Source organism: Odocoileus virginianus, chromosome 24 (assembly GCF_023699985.2).
Source record: "Odocoileus virginianus isolate 20LAN1187 ecotype Illinois chromosome 24, Ovbor_1.2, whole genome shotgun sequence".
Classification (NCBI taxonomy): Eukaryota; Metazoa; Chordata; class Mammalia; order Artiodactyla; family Cervidae; genus Odocoileus; species Odocoileus virginianus.
The window spans coordinates 37,465,185-37,487,153 of NC_069697.1; the positions used below are offsets into that span (position 1 = coordinate 37,465,185).

At 35.9% G+C, this 21,969-nt stretch overlaps 1 protein-coding gene across 5 annotated transcripts in view; it reads right to left on the reverse strand.

Moving 5' to 3' along the window:
* Positions 1-21,969, reverse strand: part of LRRK2 (leucine rich repeat kinase 2) — a 192,376-nt gene that overhangs the window by 134,268 nt on the left and 36,139 nt on the right. For all 5 annotated transcript variants that reach the window (XR_011483287.1, XM_070454571.1, XM_070454570.1 and 2 more), the window contains 3 exons: positions 16,310-16,439; positions 13,739-13,863; positions 8,825-8,937 (listed from right to left, as the gene is read on the reverse strand). Coding sequence is in view for 4 of the 5 variants with exons in the window: in XM_070454571.1 (XP_070310672.1) it covers positions 8,825-8,937; positions 13,739-13,863; positions 16,310-16,439 (368 nt within the window). In the remaining variant the exon portion in view is untranslated. The remainder of the gene's footprint in view (positions 1-8,824; positions 8,938-13,738; positions 13,864-16,309; positions 16,440-21,969) is intronic.

Below are 21,969 nucleotides of genomic sequence, written 5' to 3' on the forward strand. Positions count from 1 at the left end.
CCAACCTGTTTCACCTCCCCCTATTGTCACTGAACAGATTTTCATTTATTTCCCAGTCTTGTCCCTCAATACCTCTCATGTGTTTTTTATTCGCATCTTTCTTCATATAGATTATGGACAGAAGCATCATTTTCTCATCCTGTGTCATCCTCCTCCACCACTGAACTGCTCAGTTCAGATACCATTTCATTTTTCATTTCAGTAAGACACTCATATTCTTGTCTCCTTTGGCAATTTTCCCCACCATTATTTCCATTTTACCAATTCCTTGAGTAGTAAAAGTATATCAGGTTGGAGTCAATCAAATTTGGGCTTGAACTGTCTCATCACTTAAAGAGTTCCATGAATCTCTGGGCCATTAAAAATGACTGAAATAACATTTACTGAGAAGTGGTATTTAGTCAGAAGGTATTATTCAAAAATATAAAGAAATTCAAAGTGGTGCAGAGTGAAGCTGAAGGGATGGCTCAAAGTTTGTCTGGTTTTCTTCACCTCGAAAATGATTCTAATAATGCAGTATTGTTATGAGGGTGAAATGAGATAAACCATCATCCATGCAATGAACACCGAGTGACGGCATAATTCAGGCCTTGGGATGAACGAACACTCTTCTCAGAAGTGAAAGACTTCTCACTGGGAGAGAATATCCCTAAATTGATCTTTCCTTCTATCAAGCTACCACTCCTCTTTCATTTCTAAACTTAATAGAAGAGTCTACACCCACTACCTCTACATTCTTCCCACCTCTTAATTTCACATAATCAGGCTTCTGTCCTAACCACTCCAAATTAAAACCATTCAATGAAAAAAGTTCTTTAACAACTCAATTGCTACTCTTTCCTCCCTTGATTTCCATGACACAGTAATCTCCCTAATTATTCTCAAGCTTAAAACTATTCATTTATCCATCTCGTTCACAATCACTTCTTTCAACTTCAAACTTTGTCCAAAGAGCTCTTCTTAAAACTCTTCTATTCATGGATGGAATTTCATATACTATCACGGCTTCAAGTCACCATAACAACACTGGCAACAACCACGAGGATAACCAAAACCTAAGGAGCGCTTGCTATGTGCCAGACATTCTTTTAAGCACTTCATATGTATTAACTCATTTAATCTTCGCACTCACCCTATGATGCGGACACACAATTATTATCCCTGTGTTATTGGTGAAAAAAATTGAGATACAGAAACCTTTGAGCAGATAACTCAAAGCATAAGCTTAAACTCTCTTAAGTTCGAAGTCCATATTTCTCTTTGTTTGACACTAGTATCTTAAACTTAGATGTTCAAAGTTAAAAGTTTATTATCTTCTCAAAGAAAAACAAGAAAACTCAGAGTGCCATTTTGAACTTTGTTTTATACCACCATTTCTGCCTCCTCGGGAGGTCAGCCTGAGGAGTACGCATGAGCAACAACACAGATCCCTGTGCTCAGAAGGGCCCCAGACCTGGTTTAATACCCTGCAGCCACCACCTTAAAATTCTTCATAATTTTAAACAGAAGGTCCTGCATTTTCATCTTGTACTGGGTTATATAGCTGGTCCTGCTCTTAAGCTCAGAATGCACCCACAGGCTTATTTTTATGCAAAAATTAAGTACCTGATGGCTCAGACAGTAAAGAATCAGCCTGCAGTGTGAGAGACCCCGGTTCCAGCCCAGGGTTGGGAAGATCCCCTGGAGAAGGAAATGGCAACCTACTCCAGAATTCTTGCATAGAAATCCCACGGACAGAGGAGCCTGGTGGGCTACAGTCCATGAGGCGGCAAAGAGTCGGACACGACTGAGCAAACAACACTTTCACTTTCACTTATATTTATAAAGTGCCTGTTCTTGCCCTTAATACCATCACCTCTAACAAGTTGTTACTCAACTATTGTTTCTGCTCTCTTGAGCTTCCCTAATCCTCTATTTCAGGTGCAGTTTGATGGTGCACCTGATTACTAGCAACAGGAAATCCATGATTTGTCTATGTAGAAAGGGAATGCAGAGTATCACATTATTATATGTGATGGAGTTCAAATAAACTATTTGATGATTTTAAATAGTGATATCTGATTTTGACAGTTTCATAAAATTTGAAAAGTAAATATCATTATGTATATATGTATGATATTTACAACCCTATAATGGACTTTCACTTATTAAATGTTCTATCTTGAAAATAGTCATTCATTACATTGTTATTCAAACAGGAATTGAAATTAATTTACTAGCAAGTGTTGTCCACATGAAATTTTGTTAAGTACCAATGTTGGACATCTACAAATATTAATTAGAAACATCCTGTTACCTATGCTTCACAATTTTCCAAGTTTTTTCAAAGGCTACAAAAACAATCAAAATATTTTCTGTAGTGAGTCAGCTAGCCAACTCAAGGGGAAAATGCCCACATCAGTCTCTTTCCTAACTGCCAGCCAAGCCAACTGCAACTCAGAAAAACTTTCCAGAAAAAAAATTAATGTATAGTTAAAAAGAAGATACCATAGTCCGGGACTAACACTGAGATATATCCTAATAAAGTAGATTCCAAGAAAATGAATCCTTTGGGCATCCAGATAAAAATACCAAACCATTTAAAAATGAGAAAAGAATTAAATTGGCCTCAGACTGTTCCACTAAAACATTCAGTACTACAAAACAGTGAAATGCCTAAAAGGTTTTCAAAGAAAAGAAAACAAAACCCCAATACTGTGCAATCAACCAAACTGTTTTTTCAAGTGTCCAAATACAGAGACAACAACAAAATTTTCAGGAAATGAATCTTTTTTTAAAAGACACAGACAACTAAAAAATAAATGGAAAAGCTGCAGCAAAAGAACTTGCAGTGAACACTGAAGCCACATGACTGTAGGAAGAAGATGAAAACAACTTATTAAGTATGGTTATAGAGTTGAATGCAAATATTTAAAAACTTGTCAATGCAGAATTAATTTATTTAACAAAGTTGGTTAGAAAATAGGTAAAAATAGGAAGATGGTGCGAATACTTCAATTTTCTCATCTTTTATAGCCATGAGTCCAAAGATAGTTTTAAATCTAATAGTAATAATATTAACTAACATTTACTGACTGTATACTATGTGCCAGGCATTGTATAGAGTACATGGCATTATCTCATAAAATTCTTCATAATTATCTCATAAAATTATCTCATAAAATTCTTCATAATAACCCTAAGTGAAAATCCATCTATTATCTCCATATTATAGATAATGTAACGGAGACTTCAAAAAACTTGTTCAGAATACATTCGTCTATAGATGGTGAAGCCAGATTCAAATACAGATATCCTGATTCCAGGGGCCATACACATTAGAATATGTTATACACTTAAAGTCATAAAACTAAAGACCATATAATCTGCTTTAACTGAGTGATAAAGGGAAGAGAGAAGATATAAAGAAGTGAAAATACACTAATTTCACCAAAAGTATGCATAATGTGCTAATATATGTGAAGGGAAAAAAAGGAATACCTGGGTAATATATTTGTCATATTCATGGAAAACTGTACTTAATTCCTTGGCAACACATTAGGAATCTCACCAAGTTGCTTTTAATCCCTACAGAGAACTACACAGCTTCAAAATATTACAATCTATTTACTTGGGATCTATTGATAAGGATTGTATTGTCAGCACAGACTAAACTAACCTGTAGTAACAACCTCAAAACTACATAAGCTGGAAAAAGAAAACGTTCAATTTTGATTCATGCTTCATACGTGTTATAGATCAGGAGAGGGCCTCTGCTCAGCACAGCCACTCTGGGAGTCGTGCTAACTGAGCAACCACCAGCTCAGATATCACAGGTCACAGTACCTGAGAGAGTATTCTATAAGATGCCGCACCAGCAATCAAATGCTTGGTCCAGAAATCACAAATGAAACCTCAGCTTAGAACTCCTTGGCCAAAACCATTACGTGACTCAATCCAACTACAAAAGCACCAATAAATGCAATCCCAGAATCACCAGAAGGGGGCAAACAACACTAATGATTACCATGTGAGCATTTAGTTTGCTGCCACATTCTTCTTACTACAAATAATGCCACAATAAATATTCTTGCTAAAAAATGTTGTGCACATATACACGTGTATCTATATTATAAATTCTTAGAGTTGGATAGCTGGTCAGAAAACATGTCCATTTTAATGTAGATGAGTATTACTAAATTTCCTCCAACAAGGTTTTTGTTTTGTTTCTAATTTACATTTCTTTAATAATGATCGTGGGCTTCCTTGGCAGCTCAGACTGTAAAGAATCTGCCTGCAATGTGGGAGACCCAGGTTTGAGCTCTGGGTGGGTAGGAATGGCTACCCACTCCAGTATTCTTCCCTGATTGAGAATCTATGCCAGATTCATTTTTACTTTTAAATCTCATTCACATGAGATTTGATTCTTTAAATGAGTAATGTAAATATGCAGCTTCCTTTGCTTTCTCCAGATGGCCAGAGAATTAGTTGATTCAATACAAGTTACTGAGCAATCTATTTTCCCTTGTGGTGGTTGGGAAATATCATACACGAATTGAAAATTTGCATTTGAGTCTCTCTCCTAAATCACCATTGTGTGATACTGATCTATCTCTAGTGCCAATGTCACACCAGTATAATCACTAAAGTTTTATAATACATTTGATAAACTATTAATACTAGAGTTAAGCCATATTAATTATCTTCTTTCTCTAAATTATCTTGATTATTCATGTAATTATTTAATTAATTTTCTCAAAATTGTACATTAGCTTACCTAGTTCCAGGAAATACCATTGTTATTTTTATAAGGATTCATAAATGCAGATAAATTTTCAATTTTTAAAAAGTAGTAATTTTATCAAAACAGAGGGTATATATTTTCCTATGTTTAACTCTTCCTCTGTACTCCCAGTTGAGTTTCAGAGTCTTCTTTGGAGTAGTTCTATAAACTTTTATTTGCCTTACTCCTATGTAATTTCTCTTTGTTTTTGTTATTGCTGTTGCTTTCACAAATCAGTTCTTGCTTTCACTATATATTAATCACGATTGAAATCAGTATCCTCAGTATTTAAACTGAGTACATGTTGCTTTAAGGTTTTTGAGAAGCACACATGCTCTCTGACTTGTGTACATTTAATGAGAGGATTGGTCTGACTTCATAAGTTTCTGGACAAGACAACAGCAGTGCCACTGCCCACAAAGCACAGATGTGACCGAAATGCTGAGAGCTCTATTTTCCACTGTGTTCTCCAGAGACAACACTGGGCAAATAGATCTCTCCGGAACAGATTACTGAAAGTTTTCATGTGTAGAAAAAGCTAAAAGGATCGAGCATAAATGGAATGTTAATATTTCAGACAGGTTTAACTTCAGTCTGAATGTTACTGGATTTATGTACACCTCCAGACATTGATTCACCTTAATAAATACTTTTAATAATCTTTGCATTGTAGATCTTAGTTGAATCTCAAATTCTATCTTATTTGGAAGTTTGCTATCCAAGAAGAGGCTTATTTTTAATGGCCATTCATTTTACTGCATCAACAGTTTTTGGATCTAAAATCTCTGATGCCTTGTAACATTTATTCAGAGCGACACATGCAATTATGGGATTTTAGAACTAAAAATATATATATTTTAGAGCATTTTTTTTCTCAAGCACAGAAAAGAATCAGGGGAATTACACAGGGGAGATTTTTAAAAACAAAACAGTACCACTTCTGCTTCCCCATGACCTTAATTCCTTGCCCACAAATGGCAGTCACTATTTAGTGAGATGCTGTGTCATTATCCAAGTGTGGCTCGGAAAATAAAGAAAGGGGTAGGGAGGTTCTCGGATTTCCCTGGTGACTCACGGCAGTAAAGAGTCCACCTGCAATGCAGGAGACCCTGGTTTGATCCCAGGGTTAAGAAGATCCCCTGGAGAAGGAAGTGGCAACCCACTCCAGTATTTTTGCCTGGAGAACCCCAAGGAGAGAGTAGTGTAATGGGCTATAGTACATAGGGTCACAAAGAGTCGGACACAACTCAGTGACTAACAGGGAGTTTCTCAACCACTTCTCCTGGGATTATATAGCAAAAGAAAGTAAGACCCAGGAGCACGATGATTTTCTTGGCATCACAGTACTGATGGCAGTTAAGTACAATCCTTCTCCCTTGCCTGGCAACTCCTTCCACTCTATCAGACCTGTATTCAATAATGTTAGGAAAGAAGACATAACCAGAATCAAAGTTACCAAAAGGCTTTTCTGGTACCACTTGCTTTTCACCAACACACATCATGAATAAAATTAACTATTCTTTCCTCTAGTTCTGAGCTTCTCTGTTGGCTCAGTCAGTAGAGTCTGCCTGCAATGCAGGAGACCCAGGTTCAATCCCTGGGTTGGAAAGATCCCCTGCAGAAGGAAATGGCAAACCACTTCTGTATTCCTACCTGGCAAATCCCATAGACAGAGGAGCCTGGTAAGCTACAGTCCATGGGGTCCCAAAAGTCAGACACAATTTACTGTACCTAAAGTACTGTTCATAAAACTAGTGCAGCTCATAAGTGCTAATACCGAACAACTTAAGTGTTGTTTTATGTTTTATGCATAGCTGTTACTTCCCCAGCCAGATTATGAGATCCATTACAGAAGGATACAAAGCATATTCATTTTTGTCCTCCCAGCGCCTAACACAGTTCCTTCTACATTCTTATTTTCACCAAGTATTTCTAGAATTAAATTCAACCCAAAGCTATCTTCAAGAATCATATTAAAGTCTGAGGAAAAATGACTCAAATGTATCATAGACAATTACATTATAAAGTTCAGTTTAAAATGAATGTTTGAAGATCTCTCTGCAGGTTCTTCTATTTAATTCATGACATTTTTCAAAGTATACTAAATCAAAAGGAATTATGTCCATTAATTACTTTGACTACTCTTTTCCTTTCATAAAAACACTAACCTAATCTTTACATCTTTACTTTTATATCTTTTATAAAGAACCAATTCATCTTATGTTAAACTTCCAAACCATCTTAATTCCATCAACACCTTTTTCATTGCACAACATAAACATAATTCTCTTCTCTTTTTTTCAGACTTAATATGATTATTCATTGATTAATTATAGCATATCATTGTGAATGTACATAGTTATGTGCATGCTCAGTGGCTAAGTTGTGCCCAACTCTTTGCGACCCCACAGACTGTAGCCCACCAGGCTCCTCTGTCCATGGGATTTTCACAGCAAGAACACTGAAGTGGGTTGCCATTTCCTTCTCCAGGGAATCTTCCCAACCCAGGTATCAAACACATGTCTCCTCCATCTCCTGCATCACAGGCAGATTCTTTACTGCTGAACCAGCAGGAAACCCAGTGTTTGTAAATGCCTAACACTAGGAAGAAACAATGAACACTGAGCTATTTCATAGGTTATCTCTAAGGAGTACAATACAAAAAAGCACAGGGAATTAAAAAAAAAAAAAATGGGCCAAAGAACTAAACAGACATTTCTTCAAAGAAGACATACAGATGGCTAACAAACACATGAAAAGATGCTCAACATCACTCATTATCAGAGAAATGCAAATCAAAACCACAATGAGGTACCATTACACGCCAGTCAGGATGGCTGCTATCCAAAATCTACAAGCAATAAATGCTGGAGAGGGTGTGGAGAAAAGGGAACCCTCTTACACTGTTGGTGAGAATGCAAACTAGTACAGCCGCTATGGAAAACAGTGTGGAGATTTCTTAAAAAACTGGAAACAGAATTGCCATATTGCCAATCCCACTGCTGGGCATACACACTGAGGAAACCAGATCTGAAAGAGACACGTGCACCCCAATGTTCATCGCAGCACTGTTTATAATAGCCAGGACATGCAAGCAACCTAGATGCCCATCAGCAGACGAATGGATAAGGAAGCTGTGGTACATATACACCATGGAATATTACTCAGCCATTAAAAAGAATTCATTTGAATCAGTTCTAATGAGATGGATGAAACTGGAGCCCATTATACAGAGTGAAGTAAGCCAGAAAGATAAAGACCATTACAGCATACTAACACATATATATGGAATTTAGAAAGATGGTAACGATAACCCTATATGCAAAACAGAAAAAAAGACACAGATGTATAGAACAGACTTTTGGACTCTGTGGGAGAAGGCGAGGGTGGGATGTTCTGAGAGAACAGCATTGAAACAAGTATACTATCAAGGGTGAAACAGACCACCAGCCCAGGTTGGATGCATGAGACAAGTGCTTGGGCCTGGTGCACTGGGAAGACCCAGAGGGATGGGATGGAGAGGGAGGTGGGAGGGGGGATCAGGATGGGGGACACATGTGAATCCATGGCTGATTCATGTCAATGTTTGGCAAAACCCACTACAATATTGTAAAGTAATTAGACTCCAACTAATAAAAATAAATGAAAAAAAAAACAAACAAACTTCAATGTTGCTCACTGTGTGTCTTCATGGACTGAACCTTTCAGCATGGGACCAGAAAAGAAAGACCAGGAGGACAGAAAGAGAAAACAGCAGCCACGGCTCCTGACATCACTCATGAGGTTAAGGTGAACATCCAGATTTCTCTCTCTGACTGAATTGACTCAAATGGATTTATCAAAAGAACCTGTCAAAATCTGTAATTGACCGTGCACTTCTCTTAGCTGGAATGGCATCTCTTCCCCTTACATCCCTACTGTCATCTTATGTTTCTAAACAGATAACTTCTTACTATCATAGTAAACAGAACATGGGAAACTTAAGCTAATAAAAGCCCCCATACATCCCCAAATTTCATATTCTAGTTAAGAGTATAAAGGCAGAATCCATATTATACATACCCTGTTCAAAGCTGCCAGGACCAATTTGTGAATATCATTCCTAAAACACTGCTTTTCAATCATATTTAGCTTATGCTGATATTCAGTATCTTCCCTGTATTCTTCTGGGATGCCTAAATGCAAAATAAATACAAATCATTTTCTCATAAAAGATTTAGGCTGAATAGAATGTCATTTATTAGGAATGATTATAATTAACCCAACAATACATATACATGTTGTACCTTTTTCTAATCCCTGGTTCTTTATCAAAGAAATAACTCTAAAGTTTAAGAAATTTTTAAAAATTGTTCATCACCAAATATAAAATAAATACACTGTATATGGCTGTTTACTGAATTTAAAGTAGCAAGAAGTTACTATGGTGGAGCAATTTTCTGGAACCAACAATCTCTTTTTTGTGTATTAACAGTCTGTACTCAATATAAGAAGCTAGATTTTTATGCAATGTGGATGATTTGAAAAAAGTTCAAAGTTATTTGGACTATAACATAAAAAGGTCAGATATGAAAGGTAGACATAAAAGAGTAGCTGGAATAACAATGGAAAATTTGCATTATGATGGTAAAGAACCTGTAGTTTTATCAAAAGTCCTCTAAGGCTGTATAAAAGTATTAAGTAACTTAAAGAAAACATACTTTATTAAGCTACATTGTAGCTGAACTATCCCCAAATGGTTGAAAAAATATTGAACATATACAGAACATATAGTAGAACATGTAAGTAAAATAATTGTGAATGATGTTTCTAAAATCTATGACTATAGAAATAATTATTAATAAGCAATACCTTATAATCTTTCATTTCAGTAATTTGTATTAATAAATGTTATAAGTTGGCTGCATATAAGTTTTCATTTACTTAACAAAAATTTGAACGCCAACAATACATGCAAAGGATTTTGCCACATGCTGAGAATACCACAAAGAATTTGACAGGCATGATTTTCACCCTTCCGGAACTTTCAGTGCTCATTTTAAAATTTATTCAAACAGGTCCTGACATTCACTACAGCTGTATGACCTTGGACAAGCCACTTAAACTCTAGTGTCTCATTTTCAGTGACCAAGACCACATTAATTTCTAAAGCTGCCTATTATATCACAAGCATTGTGACCATTAAAAGCAGTCCTGTTGAAATGTAAAAGCTTTATGCCAAATGTAAGGAGTCTTACTAAATGTCTTTCTTACATTAAGACCAAATGAACATTCCCAAAATTTCATCTCTGGTCTTTGGCATATTACTTGAGGTTCTACTATCCAGAATCGATATAATTTCCTTACCAGATAATAGTTCTTTAAACTGTTAGAACTGCAAACTTTTTGAACAGGGGATCTACAACCTAATCATCTCCAGATTACCAAGAGTTCCAAGCATAGCTCTTTAGCTATAACAGCTCTTCAATATCCACCTGTTGCACAAATGCATCTTTAGAAAGTACCCATTCTAATTCAGGCTGGTGCGGGTGCTGATGCTAAGTCGCTTCAGTCATGTCCAACTCTCTGTGACCCCCAAGGACTGTAGTCTGCCAGGCTCTGCTGTCCATAAGACTCTCGAGGCAAGAAAACTGGAGTGCATTGCCATGCCCTCCTCCAGGAGATCTTCCCGACCCAGGGATCGAACCCACGTCTCTTAAGTCTCCTGCACTGGCAGGCAGATTCTTTACACTAGCACCACCTGGAAAGCTCCTAATTCAGGCTGCCTGGGTGGAAACTTTGCTCCATATATAAGCCATGACCTTAAAATCTTTGTATCATGTCTCAGTTTCATCATCGGTAAAATGGGGTGGGGGGAGTAGAATCTGACTGATGGGTTGCTATAAAAATTTTAAAATTTTATATGAAGTACTTTGAATAATGCCTTACACATTTGTTATTAACTAAATATAAATGAATGGGTTTTAATAGTTTCATAACCTCTTGAATTATCTCCTCTGCAAAGTAAACAAATTCAGTTTCTCGGACTGTTTGGCTTTATATTCATAATCACGTTCCTCTATACACTTCCCAATATGCATATGTCCTTTCCTAAAGAATTTTGCACTGTTTCCCCTAGAATTGAACAAGGCAAGAAGGAACAAGTCAAATGATATTTTATTAAAATAAATAGGTCTTTAGTGTCATTCTTTTAAAGCACAGGCTCAATCACTTCAATAAGTTATTGTTATAAAAAAGGAGGAAGTGAACAGTACCAGATTGAAAGCAATTTAAGTGACATAATACTAGATGCAATACTTGCTCCTGAATTAGATATTAAATTATACAAATTTGCTATAATGCACATCTGTTACAATTAATAGTTTGAATATGGTTTAGTTAATAATTGTATACATGTACATCTAAACATCTTATAAGTACCTACTTCAACTTAACATGTCAAAACCATAATCATATTCAACCTCAAAACCACTGGGGTACTGATATTATAGTTACTCACTGACATACGGAATCATATGCTACAGGATGGTATGCGCACAGCTGGTTCAGTCGGGTCCGACTCGGGTCCGACTCTGTGCGACCCTATGGACTACAGCCCGCCAGGCTCCTCTGTCCATGAGATTCTCCAGGCAAGAAGACTAAAGTGGGTTGCCACGTCCTCTTCTAGGGGATCTTCCCAATCCCTAACTACAGGATGGTATAGTGTGGCATAATTACAGCATGATAGAATATGGTTATTTGTGTGGCATGCTATTGCTAATACAGTTATGTTACCACAGAGTGAAGTAGATGATTAAGCCTTTACCTAATAGAAAAATGTATGTATATATTGATATGCTTATAAGGTATGTCTATTAATAAACATATTTTCATATATAAAGTATCACCATGAATTTATAATATTATTTTCAAGGGCACCTGTTTAATATACCTAAAAACATTATAAAACTATGATTTATCATTTAAATACATCATTTCATACATCTAAATTATTATTATCAATGTCACTTCAGGATCATCTCAGAACAATAAAACAAAAGAAATTCTATATTCAAACCTTATTTTTTAACTAAAAGAGTATTATTTTATTAACAGACAATTCTGAATGTCTTTTGGTTATGTTTAAAACTCAAATCCACTCTCAGAAGAATAAGGTTGACATCTTTAAAGACAATCAAAAGGATTTTATTTGCTTTTTACAATCTATAAAATTTTTTAAAACTCTCAATAATATCCAAGCAAATTTATGTCTGTTAAATTATATCTCAAAAGTTGTTTGACAATTTGAATGGGACATGATTCAATTCAAAATTTACTGAATTTTTGTCCAAGTTTCCAGGGGATTTTAAAAATAAGACATGACTAAAGAAAGCCCTTTCCTTGAAAAATTCTATGCTCAGAAATATAAATACTAATATTACAACAGAAAATGGTAGGTTTAGGAAGATTTCATTTTAAAAGGAGTAAAAAAAAAGAACTTCAAAAGTTCTGGGACTCTCAGAGCAAAATAATAATAACCCTGATATTCAGTAGTCAGAAAATCACACCAAAGGTGCCTTCTAATCACCTCCCACACCCATCCTCTCCTGCTTTCTTGGCTGGGCTCCCGTTATGTCTCATGTGGCCATCACAGCCTCCAGCCTAGTCTCCTTGCAGGAGGCTCTCGCCTGCCAATCATGCTCCACACCATACTACTACTGTTATAAATGGCAGCTTTAGTTATGACACTGCAACTTTCAAACACCTTTAATAAAATTTTTGAATTGACTTGCATTAAAAAAAAGCACAAACTGCTCAGCCTTCTGTTCAAGGACCTTCCCTCTCAGCCTCTGCCCATCCTTCCACACTCACCCCCAGGCACTGCTCTCCTCAACACCATGCTCCACTCATCCCAGACCATGTGTTCTTTCTCTTTCTGCTTGAAATGTCCCTCCTGGCCTTTTTACCAGGTCAGCCTTACTCACCCATCAACTGCAAACATCACAATTTCTCACATACTCTTTTGAATAAACTATTTGTGCTTCCATCAATATTTTCATAGACTTTTATAATATGAAAGTGAAAGTTGCTCAGTCATGTCCAACTCTTTATGACCCCATGGACTGTAGCCTGCCAGACTCCTCTGCCCATGGGATTCTGCAGGCAAAAATACTGGAGTGGGTTGCCATGCCCTTCTCCAAAGGATCTTCCCAACCCAGGGATTGAACCCAGGTCTCCCTCATTGAGGGTGGATTCTTTACCATCTCAGCAACCAGGGAAGCCCCTTAACAGGCTCTCTCAACTGTCTGGTAATTAGCTATCTGTTTCTCTACCTCTAAGCTCCTATAAGTAGTACAATGCTGTCTTTTTTCACCTATTTTTCAGATCATTGCAGTCATCACAATGTATAGAACATAAGAGGCAATTAATAAATAAATGCTAAAGAAATGGAGGAGCAGGTGTTTTAAATGGGTTTGGAGGACAAATAAAATCATAACAAATGTAAGCAGGATGTAAATGGGGTACAATGGACACTATTATAGTTAATGAGTAAAAGCCACATGGTTATATTTGAGAAAGATGCATTCAACCACAGAGTATAGAGGGACTGGAAAGAGGCAAGAGAGGAAGTGTGAAAATTAGTTAGCTATTATTATAATTGAGACAGAAAACAAACGAAAAACTTGAACTCAGCAATGTCAACAGAAATACAAAATAGCAGAGATGACACTATTGTTGAGTTGAAGCACCACACTACGCTGCAGTAATTTTTCTGTAAATAAACTATTGATGCTTCTTATTATTTTAATGTAAATTTATCTGACTCTCCTATCTCATCATTTTCCCTCTAGTTTTATTATTGGGCTAGTGCAGAGATTTGAATTTGGTTGGCAGAAACTAGTCCTTTAATTTTTGCCTGGAAAGTTGATATTTCATGAAAACTCAAAAAATTCAATTACAATGACAGCTCTTTCCACAATCAATTATGTAACTTACCTGGAACTATAAAATGTAACATAGCTCGAAGTGCTTCCAGCTGCACTGATAATGACGTCTCATGACTTTTCATGACTGTTATTATTTTGGGGACCACAGCTGCCATTGTATCCAGGGAAGTGCTACTGCAGATATAATAGTGAAATGCTTATTAAAAGTCCAACCTGATTCCAATACAAACACCAATTTGACACAAGTGCAAGAAAACAGGACTATTTTATCAGAAAAGGCTATGTAAACTCAGTAATATGAGCAAACACAATTTAAATTCTTATTTGGTTAAACTTTGACCTCAAGAAGTTAGATTCACAGGATATTGGGAAGTCTTTCACTTAGTTTCCCAGAACTAACAACCTCCTTTTGATCTGTACAGGGTCACTGGCAACAACCCCTGGAAAGAAGGTATTATTTGCATTTTCTAGGTAGAGAGTTTAGGCTGACAGAGGTTAAACATCAAGGTCCTTTCACTGGAACAGAGTGAAAGGCTGGAATGCAAACTCTGACCGCCAAGTCCAGAGAGCTGTTTACAGCATAACTACCTGTCCTTTCCTGATTAACACCCCAGGACTTCTTGTATTACAGTAGTCTTAATTAGCTTTATTTGCACTAAAGTCTTGGTTTCTCTAAGGCATTTTAGCAGTTATTTAACACACACACAAATGTATGTTAATCTACACATAAATGTAGATTTCAGTAGGTCCTACCAAATTCAATAGAGGCAGCCCTTGCTTTTACATAGTACCATATTGACTAAAACTTCTGCATATCAGACCTGGGTCCTCACTTTGCATGGGTCTATGGTTACTGACATATAGTCCTTCTTTACCATCTGAAAGTCCCAGTTTAAACACATCCCCTCTTTGCAGCCTCTCTCTTTTGGTCACCCTAACTTGATTCACCAATACCCTATGATTTTACACATCCTTGTCATTGACTTATCACACTATATTGTAATTATCTGCTAACAAATGAGATTTTTAGGGGCAGGCACGCTGTCATAGTTAACTCTGAATCCCCAGTACTGGAAATTTATGCATTTTACATATGAGGAAACAGCCAGAAAGATTAATTGGCCAGAATCTACAACATCTTAAAATGTCCATTATTCCACTGTGTTTTTCCCTCCTTATAAAGGTTCACACACTGACAGGACCATGAACAATCACAATTTAACATAAACTTTTCATTTAAATGTCAAGAGCAACATTTAAAAAAGAGATATTGTTTAAAGTTATGACATATAAACATAAATAGATAAGCTGGACTTATTAAATTACATTGAATTATTACATTTACATTACATTAAAAACAATGTATCTTTACATTAAAAAAAAGGTAATGCCATTCATTCTAAGTCTGTAAACATATTACATAGTTTATCATGCTACATGCATTTCACTTAGTCATATTGGAAAGTGAAAGTGTTAGTCATTCAGTCATTTCTAACTGAGACCCCAGGCTCCTCTGTCCATGGAACTCTCCAGGCAAGAATACTGGAGTAGGTAACCATTCCCTTCTCCAGAGGCTCTTCCCAGTCCAGGGATCGGGTCTCCTGCCTAGGAGGCAGATGTTTTACCATCTGAACCACCAGGGAAGCCCTATTAATATTTAATACCTGTTAGTAAAAACAGTTATGTTTTATTGAGGGCTTAAAATGAACCATTTTCCTAAGTCTTTTGTTCAAACTTATTTAATCCTTACATTATAAGCCAAAAACTTATGAATTTGTTATTATTAGTCCTCATCACCAATGAGGATTCTGAAGTTAGAGATCAAACAGTTAACTCAAATTAGTGGGAAAACCAGGACTCAAAATCAGCTTTTACTGCAACATCTGTGCCATTTGACACAGGACAGTTTTCTAATGCTGTTTTTCCGTTTGAAATTTATTTAGACTATGTCAAAGTTACCTCTCATTCTTTGATCTAATAAAGTACAAAAATGTGCTGAGCACATCCTTTGGGAGGAGATAACTCTCTGTATTAATTTTTAGTCTTTTAAACAAATTTTAGATAGATTCCACTTCCCTTCCCTCCCCACCTCACCACTACTTGCCATTCTACCCCAAACCTGCATTATCCACCCCCAGATAAATGATATGGTCTCTCTGTGCCACAAACTAGACATACAATCTTAACACCCCTGGGCTTGAACTAAAAGTGATAAATGCTTCCCCAGGTAAGGAATGAGAGCAGGAAGAAAAGACAAAGCTAATTCTAAAGAATGAATATTGATAAATATTAGTTTTTGTGAGAAAGCAACCATTAGAAGCCATATCCTAGTTTTATATCTTCCACATAACAAAATTTTTAAAACTGTTTAAGGTTATGTGCTATATAAGCGCCATTTCTCAAAACACAGTCAATACCAATCATAAAGCACAAAAGCAAATTTTCAACATATTTCTATATATAAATAAAATAAGTCTATGTATTACTGACATGAGATTATGCTGCAAAATGTTTCCATCTTCAAATGCCTTGTTTTTATTCTTACAATTATGCTCAAAATATTGATATTCTACCTTGTCCAATATTATATATTCTACATAAATTCATAAATATTTATTACCTTTCTTCGAAAAGATGATTTAGCATTTTACAGCCACTTTCAGCCACTTCAGGAGAATGCATATGCTTCTGCATTAACTCCAATACATTCAGATATATTCCTTTTGACAACAGGATCTTTCTAAAATTAACTACAAGATTTTTTAAATGTTACTTGAATAAATGAAAGGACATTGTCATAATCTTGCAATAAGACACATACTATTAAAGATAATCAAAGTTCATCAGAATGTATATACAACTATACATCAATTTATATTTCAGTGACAACTTAAATATCATTAATTTTTTTTTCTTTAAAATATATACTATTTCCAATTTTTTCATATTTATTTACCACTTGAGGTTTTAGTGTGAAAGTTTCATTCACAGAGGAAACTAGGGGAATGTGATTACCGTCCATGTGAAAAGAATATTTTTGAAGAAATACGTTTTTACATAATGCTCTCCAACATAAGAATGAAAACTAAATTTCATTCTAATTATAAAACAACTGCACAAAATAACTGAAATGATGTAGAGCAGAGGCTCACTGGTGACCTGGGAATAAGTTAGAGATGAGTGACGATCCTGTCAGCCCTTGAGGGATGGAGGAAGTACGGCTGAACCCAGGCTGGGTTGCCCTCAGCTTTCTCCACTTACTCCAGTGGACCATGCAAACACTGTCATTTCTATCTGTGCTATGATACACAAAGTCATGAACAGCACTAATAAAAAACATACAAAACATAACTACATATTTTCACAAAATAATAACAAAGCTTAAGAAACACACAGATTGCTTTACAATTGATTTCACATTATGTGTGGAAAATGATGATGAAATAATTTTCCTCTTCATAATAAAGTTTCTACAGTAAATGCAAATCCAGTGTCTTAAAAGTCTCTATAATACCTTAAAGTTTCCATATAAATACCACTTATCTTGAAGCCTCTATATAAATATCAATTCCAACATTATAAACTATATTTCAACACTGAAGGTGGCAGGAATGAAACTGAGAGAGCTTTAAATACTATTTTTTTTTAAAATTAGTTATGCATCCAAAATTGAGAATAAAAGAAAAGATCAGACAAAATTCATAAGTAGAAGTAATATATGTATTCTAAATTACTGACAAAATCTGAAAACTCATACTCTTTCAAAATCTGAAAAATCATCAAAATATGGTAAGAAGTTGGTTATTCAAGTGTTGGTGAGGATGTGGATAAAAGGTAATGAAAAATGGTACAGTTGCTATGGAAAACAGTATAGAGATTCCTTAAAAAACTATGAACAGAACTACCACATGATCCAGGTATCCCACTTCTGAATATTTATATTTTAAAAAACATGAAAATACCACTAATTTGAAAACATATATGTACCCCTATGTTCTTCATAGTATCATTTATAATATCCAAGATACAGAAACAACCTAAGTACCCATTAAGCAATGAATGCATATAGAAGGTACAATACACATACATGGTACAATACTACTCAGTCATGAAAAAAGATGAAACCTTGTCATTTGCACCAACATGGATAGACCCCGATGGTATTATGCTAAATGAAATCAGTCAGATGATGAAAGATAAAGACTGTATGATTTCACTCACATGTAGAATATAAAAAAACAAAATAAATGAACAAACCAATCAAAAACAGAGTAGCAGTTTCCAGAGGAAAAAGGGGTAGGGGAGGATGAAGTGTCTAAAGGGGATGAACGGTATGATGATAAACGGAAACTAAATTTTTGGTAGTGAGCACACTGCAGTGTATACATAAGTAGAAATAAAATGTTGTGCACATACATAAAACTTACTATAAACAAATGCTAGTCCAATAAAAAAATTTTACTGATTTTCAATTAATTAAAAAAAGAATAATTTTATTATTTTGCTCAGTCAAATCAGAAGCTTTAATAGGTCCTCCTAAAATGGCTAAATTCTACCTAAGGAAATTAAGGAAATAACTAGGAAGTTATTCTAGATCAGCAGTTCCCACACTTCAGAGTACATAAGAATTCTCTCAGTGACTTGTTAGAACAGATTGCTGAGTTTCAACTACACAGTTTATGATTCATTGGGTCTGTATGGGGCCCTAGAACTTATGTTTTTAAAAAGTTCCCAAATGATGTTGCTGGTCCAGAGACCACACTTTAACAATCACTGTCTTGGACATTAACTCAATTTGAGATTTGAAAATTAAGAACAGAAATTACATCATACAGTATACCTTGGAGAAAAAATTACAGCATGGAGTCACTTTAGAGTTTATAGAACATTTTACACATCTCATTTACCAGCTCTCAACACAATACTCATGACCTCTTCTACACCATTTTAGCAATAAATTATCTGCTATAAAAGACCAATAACTAAAAGCAACTTCCTTCAGGCCTTCACTTCAATAGTCACCTTGTTTCCTCACTGCCTAGTCACAATTTCGTCATCTGTGAACACTAACATATATACTCTTTCTTTGCTTCATATTTTTTTTGGCTTCACATTCTTTGTGATACAGTCAAGGTCCACATATCATATATATCAATTAGCCTTTTTACTTACCTTTCCCAGTAGAGTATAAGCTTCATGAACCTGGGATTTCTATTTATCTTATGTACCTCAGGTGTCTAAGGTTCAATAAATACTAATTTTATCAACTAATTAATTAAATGGATAAAATGTCACACAAGACGTTTGAACCTTGACCTGGGAACTACCATGACAAAACCCAGTTTTGCTGGCCACCAAACCAATCATTTTCCTATAAAACTATACCCAGCCCTTCATATGCAATGTTCCCAAGTGTCTTTCAATGGAGACTGGTGAATGAGCTGCTTAAGTTCTTACTATTCTCATAAGGGAGAACTCCAAGGACTATTCAAAGGGATCTGAGGAAAGTTAACATGGCAGGGAACCAAGAACAAAGAAGTATGAAATCAGAAAGACCAGACAATTGAGTCTGAACAAAGAAATCAAGGCTAACTTCCAATGTAACCAGTCCTGAGGCACCACAGTAAGAATCAGCCCAGAGAGTGATCCAGATTGCACAGAAGACTCTTCTCAGGGAAGACCCTGAACTCACTTCCTCCCATGAGCACACCAAAATTATAACCACTTACAGTGCAACGATCTATGAAAATGATCTGAAAAGTAGCAGAAAAGATATTCCGCAAGTAAAGATGTAAAGAAAGAACTACATGAGATGACAGGAAGGATGGGGAATGTGATACAGTGAAGACCCACACTACCAGATAAGCAACTAATAAACAAGAGGATAATCACAGAGGTTATTTACAGAAGTTCTCCCCATGAATCAAGGGGTCCAAGCACCTCATTAATCTCTCAAACCTGGAGGTACTGGGCTTGAGCCGCTAGAACATCTGGCTTTAAAAGCCAGCAGGGCTTGTACAAGGAGAGTGCAAGAGGGCTATAGGAATCAGAGACTTCACTCTTAAAGAGCCCATGCAAAGTCTCATGCACTTGGAAACCCAGCATACAGTAAGCTTAAAAGAGTCTGGATCAGACCCACTTGCTGATCCTGGAGAGTCTCTCAGGGAGACAGAAGGCAACTGGGACCCCCTTGGGAGAGTTTCTCTCCAGAAGATGCTGCTGACAGCCATTTGAGGTAGCATATTTTACCATGAGGACATTGGTACTGGCAAGTGACATTTTGGAGTTCTGCATCTATCCAATTAGCACTAGGAATCAGCTGCACTTACCAGCAGGTAGGCACCAGAACTGAAAATCCCCAGGGCCCATAGTCAGCTGCCCTGGGACTCCCAGGCTCACAGCCAGCCACCCAGGATCCTTACACTACCAACCAGCATGTTAACTCCGGCTCCAAAACCCTGTGTCTGCAGTCAACTGCCCCAAGACCTCCCAGACCTTAAGTCAGCCATGCCAAGACACAGCTCCACTTACCCGCGGGATGGAACCAGTTCCAGAAACCCCTAGACTGTGCAGTCAGCCATACTATGACCCAGTCTTGAGCACCAATGACCAGCAGCCTCTACACGAGGTGTAGGCAGCTAACCTATGAGAAATGGGCCCCCCCTACATCAGCACCACAACACTCAGAGGCTCACCCAGACCATGCAGAGGGTACCACTGGATCACACAGCTCTGTTAACCAGAAAGGACTGTACTATACAGACACTTCTCCAAGATTAGGAAACATGCTCAATCTGACCAAATACACAAACAAAAAGAAAGAATTACGCAAAATGAGGCAACACAGGAATATGTTCCAAATGAAGGAAAAAGATAAAATCTCAGAAGAAGAATTAAGCCAAGTGGAGATAAGCAATCTACCAGACATTAGCTCAAGGTAATGATCATAAAGATCCTCAACAAACTCAGGAGAAGAATGATGAGTATAGTAGGTTTAACAAAAAGCTAGAAAATATAAAGAAGAAAGAAACAGAGTTGAAACAGGATACAAAACTGAAATGAAATGAAAATTAATACAAAGAATCAACAGTAGATTAAACAATATAGAGGAATAGATCAGTGAACTAGAAAACAGTGTGGTGAAAGTCACACAAGCTGAACAAACAGAGGAAAAAGAAATTTTAAAATATGAGAATTCTCAGACAACATCAAGCATACTAACATTTTCATATAGAGATCCAAAAAGGAAAAGAGAGAGAGAGAATGGTAGACAAATTATTTAAAGTGATAATAGCTGAAAAATTCCCTAAACTTGGAAAGGAATAGATATCCAGGTCCAAGAAATACAAAGTCTCAAACAAGATCAATAGAGAGAGAGATCCATAAAAAGACACATTGTAATTAAAATGCCAAACTTGAAGATTAAGAGAGAATATTAAAGCAAAAGAGAAGCAACAGTTACATACAAAGGTACTCCCATAAATCTGTCAGCTGACTTTTCCAGATAAATTTTGCAGAATACCAGGGAATAGTGGGATCCATTCAAAATGCTGAAAGGAAAAAATAATCTATCCAGTAAGGTTATCATTCATTTGAAGGAGGTATAAGAGTTTTACAGACAAGCAAAACCTAAAAAGAGTTCAGCACCACTAAACTAGCTATAAAAAAAATGTTGGAGAGACTTCTCTAAGTGGAAAAAAAGAAGACCACAACTAGAAAACAAAATTTATGAAAGGAAAATATCATTGGTAAAAACAAATGAGAGTAGTAAATCAACCATTTAACAAACTAGTAGGAATAGTAAAATTATCTATGTCTACAGTAAGTATAGAAAGAGATAAACAAAACAAAAAGATGCAAAATATGATGTAAAAAACATTAAATGAGAAGACAGTAGCAAAAATGTAGGGATATTTAAATGCTTTCAAAATAAGGAGATCATCTTCTCAAGAAAGTAATATTGCATAAAAGAAAAATAGTTTAATGCCTTATATGTGCATATGTGTCCACATGAATATTTATCTATATACATATATATCTAGATAGATACAGATAACTATCTACATATCTATATATACCTTCATAATAATCAAATGCATCCATATTTTATCAATAAAATGATAAAGTAAATGAGAAATAAAAAGTTAAAAGAAAAAGTTGAGATCATCAACTTAATTTTATACACACATACACTTCACAGTCATCACAAACTAAAAATCTATAATAGACAAATGATGAAAAAAGAAAGTAATAACATAATGCTAAAAATAGTCATCAAAT